This window comes from Thunnus thynnus, chromosome 18, assembly GCF_963924715.1.
Source record: "Thunnus thynnus chromosome 18, fThuThy2.1, whole genome shotgun sequence".
Lineage (NCBI taxonomy): Eukaryota > Metazoa > Chordata > Actinopteri > Scombriformes > Scombridae > Thunnus > Thunnus thynnus.
In genome coordinates this window covers 21,447,370-21,456,749 of record NC_089534.1, presented here as the reverse complement: position 1 = coordinate 21,456,749, position 9,380 = coordinate 21,447,370, and the positions used below count along the sequence as shown (strand labels likewise).

The window sequence follows — 9,380 nt, the reverse complement described above, 5'->3', positions numbered from 1 at the left end:
ATGCCTTATACTTATATAATTTATTAGGCCTTCTACTAGAATAAGACAAGAGCTGAACTGAAAACAGACAACTAGAATTAACTGGATGTGCCCGGAGAGATATGCCTCAGAAATATTTAATACTCCACCAGCAAGCACAATCAATATGTTTCTACAGTGAAGATTCCAATAGAAGAGACTGACAGTTTGTTCAGATACTGTAAGCCCCAAACTGATCCTGCTCACTCACAGTTAAACAAGCAGTTGTTTGATGAGCTTGAAGCAACAGTGGGCAGGGGGAATGAAATCAGCACTTCCAAGTGAAACTTTAGTTTCTTGCGGTGACATAAGTTCCTGCACAGGGTTTTGAGACTTTGCCTCATTGTGTATTTTGCATTTTTTTTACAAAAATCTTCCTTGTGAGCAAGCAAAGATAAGTCAGGTCTTCATGCAATTTGCTGACCAAGCAGAATTTCACCTGAATATAAATAAATATATAAGCTATTACAATGGCGGTCTTTACTTGCCATAAGGATATTTGGAAATATACAGAGCAAACCTACTTACCTACTCCTGGAGTTGATTACAAAGCAAATTAATGTTAGCTTACAGTAAATGCCAGAGGCTGAATTAAGTTAAATATACCTTTGTAAATTATAAGTTTGTTCAAGTCTTTGCAGTCCAGTCAGTCTGATTTAGCTTCAGTAGTTTAAATAGAAACAGCTCTGCAGAGGAGCATTTTCAGAACCATGAAATAAACCAATATGATCTTTTTAAACATGTCTTACATGATGGTTATGCCAAGTGAAGGGAAACATTACTCCGCTGCTAGTCATCCAGTCCCTTTGTCACTCTACAGCCGACAGTTATTGTTTAAGGAGTGGGGCCCTTCAGGGTCTGAGCGCGTCTCCGTGAGCTGAGATCAGCAGCTAACCTTAGTTAACCTGCTGCCAGTAAAGTGACTTTCCTCATGTGGCTTACCTCTCCACCTCCATCCACGACACTTGGTTCAGTTAATACATTTCTCTGTAGAAACACAAATAACACAAAAATTCCATTTGATAACTGATATGGGGTCAGCGCAGAGAGAGATTAGTGTTAACAGAACGAAAGGGAAGCGGGGGAAGGTGATAATGAGAACTGGGAGGGAAAACGAGAAACAATTTGAGAAAAGGTTCATACATTTTTATCGCGTTTTAAGGACAAATCCATTGCTTGCTTTCCCCAAATGTATAGCCCGAGGGGTAGAACATTAATGCCAAGGAGTCCATGAGGAGGTTTCTTCCATGCAAAACATGAAGACAGAAATGGCTTTTCAGTGATGTGGCTGTTATGTTGTTATATTGCAGTTGCTTTGAAGTACAAGCAAGAGCACCAAATACTCTGTGAAAGTCATTTAGCAAAAAATTATGTTTTATTTAATCTTAATCAACAATATGAAAAAAACAAACAAAGCTCTCATTATTAGTCTTTTATTTATACTTTTATTAAAACATCATCGGCCTCCAACAAGTAAAGAATGTACATAATAATAATAATGATAATAAACTGAATTACATCCGAAAAAAAGTATTTTCTGTTTGTATATTATTGTATTTATGTTTTTTCTTTTGTCAATTCTTCAATGAGGCGTTCTCTGGACTCTGATCTCTGCATTCTCTGACTTCAAGGCTTGAGCTAGTTTTAGAGGAATGTACAGTACAGGAAACAAAAAGCATCTTCTTCCCATCTTGTTTTTTTCCTGACATCACTACATAATATGTCTCATTTGCAATTCATCACACACATCAACCACCGGCATCTGTTCCAAAACAATCTGAAATAACCTAAACCTCCTGTGACGAACGCGCACACTTTTGGATGCAGGCATACGTTCTCTATATACTTGTGTGCGTGCACATACACATGCACACACACGCACACACACACACACACACACACACACAGTAAAACACACACTTGGATGCCTGCAGTGGATGGTATATAGTGCTGAGCTCCGGTGCTTTAATCAGACCTTTGGTCGTAAAGCGTAACACTGACCGAGGCAGCAGCTTCCCGACAGCCTCTTTCTCAGCAGAAGACAAACAGAACCAAAAGCATTCGTCTGCCGCCAACCTCGCTCTAGCACAGCACAGATAGCCCCTCATGACTGACCCTTGTCATTCTCTGCTCCTCCTCTCCGTCAGAAGCGCATCACGCTGAGTGGGATGTCCTTTGGTGCTGGAATTCAAAGGAAATGCCACGGATGCACTGTCGAAAAAAGTGACCTTTTAAAATATATAAGATACTCACTGAGGGGGGACCAACTGTCCATTTTACACAACATAATGTCACTGGGCTGCAGAGTACGGAGATTGTCTCTTATTACAGTTTAAACCTTTAAAACATCTTTAACAATTAAAAACACAATAGCACGATAAAAACCTTTGTTTTGACTTTAAAGTCTGCACACTGCACTCAGAGTCAAGTGAAGGTTTACAGTATGTTCTGACAGGCAGGTGATGCTGAAAATCTCTTTTATGGTTTCACAGCAGTTCATGTGAGCTTGACAAGAGCAGAATATCATCCTGTCATGCAGTTGATTTCTCTATCTACCTCCACTCCAGCAGCTTTCATAAAAAGCAGTCAGTTTCTAATGGTGCTGAGTCCAGCGCTGGCGGTCATGTGTCAATGGCGTCTTGCGCTGGTGAAGGTTCATGGGGCAAACTGGTGGCATTGGGCAGCGGCTGAGTGTGGCTGACAGAGTTCTGTTGCAGCTCTAGCGCCATGGCGTTTTGCGGATGTGGGAACTCCTTCACCTGCCTGCGGTACTCCAGGAAGGTGGACGCCTTGGTAGCAATAGCCACAACATTCTTGCCGACAAAGATGGTGGAAACACGGCTGTCCTGAAACAACACCATGTTTACACCTCGTATGAGGATGGTGACCACGTTTATGGTGACCAGGCTCAGGACTGGGTACAGCATCATCTTCTGGGGCGACATGTGCTCCCCCTGCATGCTGATTTCACTGAGCGACACGCAGGGCAGAATGAGCAGCAGGATGTAGCAGTAGAAGAACATCAGGCCCTCGGCCCAGATGGGCAGGCCTGTCCGCTGGGGCTCCCACAAGTTGGCCTGGATATCCAGCAGGTCCAGTAGGTCCAGAGCTACCCAGAACAGACGGCTCCTCATGTCCTCCTTCTTCCGGAAAGTTCTCACATATTCCATACTATCCAAAGCCACTAGAACCAAGTATAAACCTGGCACACACACAGATAATAATAACGTCAAAGCCTTCCGGGCCACCGTCTCCAGACTCTTCCTGTCAGCTTTGCAATTCTGAAAGACAAAGTAGAGCTTGATCTCCAGCACAAAGATGTACAGAAACCAGAGGATCATGGCGTATCCTCGTCGGGCGGTGCGCACCTCGGCGCCGACCCACACTGCCACATATCGCAGCACTATGAGGAAGCATACGTCCCCTACCAGCACTATGATACACACACCGATCTTCCTGGGACCCTGGTTCTGCTCCACCAGGTAGGCGTCCATGAAGGCCATGCTGGTCATGATGACAATAGTGGTCAGGCACACGTGGCGTTTGTCTGGGGGCGGCAACACCATGGCGAGGGCACCTGCTGGCTCTCACTCTCAGTCCACGGCTTTCAATATAAAATAAATTCCAGAAGGTACACACGGTACTGTGTCTGCTCCAAACCTTTAAGGTTGGAGAATAAAACTGTTTAAGGTGTCGTGACAGCTCTGGTGTGCACAGGAGCAAATGTCCAGCTACAGTGTGTCCAACATTAAAATAACGCTGTAAGTCACTGCACTAATAGTCCATTGAAGAGGACGTTATTGCAACGTAGAAGCAGAGCAGTCTGTGGAGTCAGCGCAGAGATGCTGGCTGCTGATTGCTCTCAGACCATGTGAAAACAGGAACATCACCTCGTTACTCAGCGGACCTCCATTGATTTGGCTCTGCCCCTGAGCAGCAGCTACACCGAGGGCTCAGCTGACACACCATGACTGAATGTAATCCACAAACAGTCAAATGGAGAATACTCTGAGAGCAAGCTCAGTCTAATAGACATGTGATGGGATTGCGGGACACAGTGCTGCAGTGCAGAAATGTTTATGGAGGTGTTTATTTTTATATGAGACACTGTGCAAAGCGGTGATCCAGCATGTAGATGTATGCGTGTGCGCACCCGTGCTGCAGCTCAGCATGTGCGAGGAATTCCTCTTTGGATACTCCTGCAGATGGTGGTGCAGTGTGTGTGGTTCCTCGCAGTCCTGCAGTGTGTGTGAAGGGAAACGGAGGAGAGAGAGGAGAGGAGTCTGCAGTGGCCAGAGGCCCCCAGCCGCCATAAATCACAGAGACAGCAGGTCAACGGCCCATGAGGCCTTGCGTCCGACGCCGGCTTCCCCGGGGGGAGGCTCTTACACTGGGCTGAAGATCCATCCTTCCCCCCTCCTCTCGCCACGTGCCAGCCTCTCCACAGCCTAGAGGAGGGAGAAATAAAGAGGAGAAGAGAGGGAGGGTGGAGGAGAAGGAGAAAGAAACCTGTCAGCACTACTGGGCCATATAACACAGTTTTCATTTGCCAACGGCCTGCCACATATGAGGAGCCAAGTAATGTGTCAACTTGGCTCATATACAGCCTGTTTCACTATTGATAGGACAGAACATATTGCACATGTTACAGTAAGATTGCTTCAGAGTGCCATTACCTCTCTATTATATGTGTGTGTCACAAGACATCTGGGTACATGGCTTAATATGCTCCAGTGTTACTATATTCAGCATATTTGGGGCCTTAATACCCAGTGGTTTAATTTTGGGAATAACATTAATTAAGGATTTATTTCAAGAAATTGTAGAGACCAAATTAAAGTCTCATATAGTAACTAACTGCTCGACACAAATTTTTCTTCTTAAGCGAGGGTCATTTCCTGCACAGCACACTAGTCTGGGGTAGCTTCCAAGGATTGTGAGGCAGTTTCATGGTATGTGTTTTTTTTTTGTGGTGCATCTTCAGGAAGAGTCAGAAATCCATAGCACAGGAAACAAAACCACGTTGTAAACTATCAAATGTCTCCTTCGTGCGTGCTCACTGGTATAAATGTGTCAGACTGCACATTGATAACGACGGCATTGTCCACGTTTAATTTTACCTTCAGCTCAAGCTCCATTTATAGTCTCCAATTACAGTCTATTTTTGTTGAATGATGTTTCAAGGTGTTTCTGTTTTGACCTGTTTAGTATTTCAGCTGATGTGTGTGTTGAGGCACGTGACGGACTGGAGGGAGGAGGGGCTCATCATCACCTCATCACCAGTCCAGTTGAAAGTTTAGAGCACTCTCTTAAAAAAAAAAAAAAAAAATCTACAGCTGCAGAGTGCTTAACTCGCCAGCAGGAGCCCACCTTGCGTGCTGGCCTCATCCATAAATAACCCAGCGTGTCTAAATATTAGCATGGAGAGATAACAGGGCTGGATGAAAGGAAGTGAAATGTGTTAATTGAGCAGAAACGTCTCCTTTGGTTCAAGTTTGGTGAGCTTCAGCAGAAACTAGAATTTATCTGTCACTCTGTTCTGTTTGTTTCATCCTGCTCCTCCTGTCACTGGATCCTTCAGGCAGAACAATAAATCACATTAGCGTGTCTGTCAGTGGAGGTATGTTCCAAATCAAGATATAACTGTATCATTCAGAGAGAACTGGCACTGCTCCTATAAGCAAAGTTGTTTGGCTAACGCACCAAACGACTTTTCAAGCGATTCCACCGACGCAGGCAAATTTCCAACGTCGGAATAAAATCGTGACAGTTTCGCTTGAGTTGCGGCGCCCTCCTGTCATCTCCATCGTTTTGTGCTTGTTTGCTGCTGTTCTTATAGCATTTCAACAAAACCCCACCTCCACCTGTAGGCTCTGAGTCTATCTTCCTCTAGGGGGGAAGTTAGTATTGTAGCTCCTCACTCCCTGCTGTGTGAGATCAATGTTTCCTTGTGAGGAGCGATGAGATCAGAGCCTACATGTCAAACACTAATCCTGTACATACTCTACATTTAAATAACATCTACCCACATAAGTTGGCTGACTGAACTACAAATGTGAACTTCATGGTGACTCTAGAGGAAAAGCCCGGCTTAACAAATCCCATTGGCTGGTATCCATCCTCTCCTTTGTCAACAATGCAGCTATAAATGTTGATAATCAATTAACAGATGTTCTAACTTTCTAAGAAGACATCAAGTTTGCAGTTATAAATATTAATAATTCATTCATTTATATAAAAATGTGATCAAATAGTCTAACAAGGGACAAACAAAGAGGTTTTTCATAATCTAGCAATTAATGGCTTTTAGCTGATCTATAAAGCATACATACAAAGCATGTATTAACCATCAACTGTTGCTCAGGAGGTAGAGCGGGTCATCCACTAATCAGAAAGTCGCTGGTTCGATCCCCGACTCCTCCTGTCCACATGTGGAAGTGTTCTTGGGCAGGATACTGAACCCATTGGTTGTGCCAGCACTCTGTGTGGTAGCTTGCCGCCATCGGTGTGTGAGTGTGTGAGCGAATTAGTGATTGAGCAGCAGAAACACTGGAAGGACTTATATAAAAATGCTAAATAAATGCAGCCATCTACCATTAATAAAGTCATTAGTTATAACTTATAACCCCCTCATAAAGGGCTCTTAGGTTTTTATTGTTTTTTTTTTTTTTTTAGCAAATACCTGTATTTTTGTTTTTAATACCTTTTCTCGTAAAGCTCTTTGAGCTGCATTTTATGTTATGAAAAGTGCTCTATAAATAAAGTTTATTATTATTATTATTATTCATAAAGGGTGCTTTAAGAGAAAATGGTATTAAAATTAGAAAATATTATCATTACCAAAACAAAAAATGTCACAAAAAGTGCTTCAAACAAAAAAAAAACATTTTCGCTAACCTTTGAGTGAAATTGCTTTCAGAAATGCATTCCATATTGCTCAAGCGCTATGTTTACGTTTCTAAATCAAAGACTGCCATTTCGCTCCCATTTTGACTAACTGAGGTCTTGATGTGAGAGATTTAAGTATGTGATAAATAAACATGAGTTTGTTTCCCGCCGCTCTGTGTGAAATCACCAAAGCAAAATAGGCTTTTGAGCTTTTTTTTGAACGAGATCCAAAGAGTGAGTAGAGGTTATTTCTCATCATAAAAGCACCGCCCTCAAAGAACGTGAACTGTATCGCACACCCATAAAGGATAAACAGAAACATACAGAGCTTTAATGTCTCCTTGCGGGAATTTAAATGTGACATAACGCATATTTGCGCGTCGAGGAAGAAAAACAACACGTTACATCGAATGACATCCCGAAGCCTATCAATGGAAGACCAGTTTAAGATGAGCATGGCACCAGAATGAGCCTCATTTGTAATCCAAGCATGGATTTGAATGTTTAAAACCCATTATGTAGAACAGAGCCTAAGTAAGAGATTAAATTCATAAGATGGTGATTAATTGACTGATTAGCAGAATGCTGTGGATCATTAACATGCTATAAGGAAGACTGCTCCCACATATACACTACATCACATCATCATTTAAATGCCATTAATTACCCCCCCCAAAAAAGACTTTGAGATTGTTTCCCTAATGAACAGATTAAATAATATGAGAGTGCTAAATTGGATGGTTTGAACCTCACAGGAATTATGACTTCAGCAGTGAAACATGGATCCCGAGATGTCATCTGCGTGATTCGGAGCTTCGAAACAGGAAGCTTATGAACTTTGACAGTAATAGATGATTAATAATCCTCTCTGTCATATACTGTAGAAAAGTTCCTTTGTCTGTGTGAAATGATGACACGATGATGATCTTTTTTTTTTTTTTTTTTGCATATAATTTCTGTTCAGCATTTATAATGTATAACCCGAGGCTTAAGATTAGCCCAGGGTTGTCACTGAAGAATTAGAGGAAAAAAAAAAGGGGAAGAAATGTCCTTCGATATGAGATCAGATGGCTGTGACGACAATCATTTCTTTGCTTGGCTTTTTTTTTTTCTTTCTCTCCCCCCCCTGTAAGAGCACAGTCCCGCTGTGTACCGCACGCTGTATGTTTCAGCTTTCCTTATGTGCTTCAATTACAGCGTATTAATTATGGTGTACTATAAATAGGCGACATGGAGGGCTGTGAACTGGCAGTACAACATCTCTTCTCAGAGGGAGACTGTTATTGTGTCTGTGGTTCAGGCCATTATCTCTCTAAACAGCCAGAGCTTCCTTGTCAGGCATTTTTATTAACGGCTATCCTGCCTAACTGGCCGCACGACTTCCGCATGGATCACAAAGGTTGGGGCAGCAAGTGGCATTAATGCAACTTTTTGTTGTTTATTTTGCAGTTGTTATAAATAAAAAATAAAAGTGAAAAATGACCTATTTGGGGCCAAAGAACAAGGCAGTCAATACAACTGGGAGAACAGTATTTTGGCACATGATTTTTCCACTCTCTAGAATGTGAAAAGAAAACCAAATCAAAGCTTTTGGGTTATTTAAGCCGTGCTATTTTCAGGTGCTGCTTTTGAAGATGCACAAAAAAACAGTTCTCTTTCAGGCACTGACTCAACTTAATTACATACATGTGTTCTCTCTGGATTGATGTTTGTCTTTCAAGAAAGCTTTTTATTTTAACGCCGAGTGGTTCTGACTGTAAAACCAGCACTTGTTTACAGCACCCAAATCATTTCATCCTGCAACTGTGGATGGTATGCTCTGTTACCTGTTGGCTTCAAAGAACACCGAGATGTTTATGCTTTTGGGAAGCCGCATTGTTATGCATTAAATGTATTGTATTACATCCCCAACTCTGCTTTCTCTCCTCTCGCTTCCGCTCTCCTTTTTTTTCCTGCCTCAACACCCCAAGGATGATTAAATGTTTACGTCAATGTCAGCAACACTGCAGTGGGACGGCTCAGGTCTCCAGAGCACTCCATTTTGTCCGATATTTATGTCAGGTTGTCTTCATTAGGGCCAGAATGAGACCCATATGTTGCGTTGGCTGCCAGCCATCTCCATCATCTCAGCAGGTGTTCTGCACCGTCCTTTGTGTTACAGTCAGCGCTTGGCTAGTTTTGGGAGAGGTGGCAGATTGCTTTGAATTTGCCCAGTATGGCTCAGCACAGCTCGGCTGAACAAACGCTCGCACACACAGAAACACACACACACACACACATATATGTACTGCACAAGCATGCAGGCGTACACTGACAGCCTCGTGCACGCATGATAACTCACATACAGACACTTTTCGGCTCCCTGAAAGGTTGCTGGCGGGATTGCAATCTGCCGGTCACATTTTTTTTTCATCCCATCTTTCACAGCCTCTTTAACCACATACTTTACTGATCGCATACGTCTTGTACTGATT

The 9,380-nt window shown here is 42.7% G+C and overlaps 1 protein-coding gene across 1 annotated transcript; it reads right to left on the bottom strand.

Moving 5' to 3' along the window:
• Nucleotides 1-1,483: 1,483 nt before the first annotated feature.
• tmem121ab (transmembrane protein 121Ab) lies at nucleotides 1,484-4,767 on the bottom strand. The gene has a single exon (XM_067573041.1). It carries the CDS (start codon nucleotides 3,582-3,584, stop codon nucleotides 2,640-2,642), a length of 945 nt encoding a protein of 314 aa, XP_067429142.1. The 5' UTR covers nucleotides 3,585-4,767; the 3' UTR covers nucleotides 1,484-2,639.
• Nucleotides 4,768-9,380: the final 4,613 nt, after the last annotated feature.

What these genes read in the sequence shown, in the direction of transcription:
- tmem121ab (XM_067573041.1), bottom strand. Translation starts at nt 3,584, where the DNA reads ATGGTGTTGCCGCCCCCAGACAAACGCCACGTGTGCCTGACCACTATT.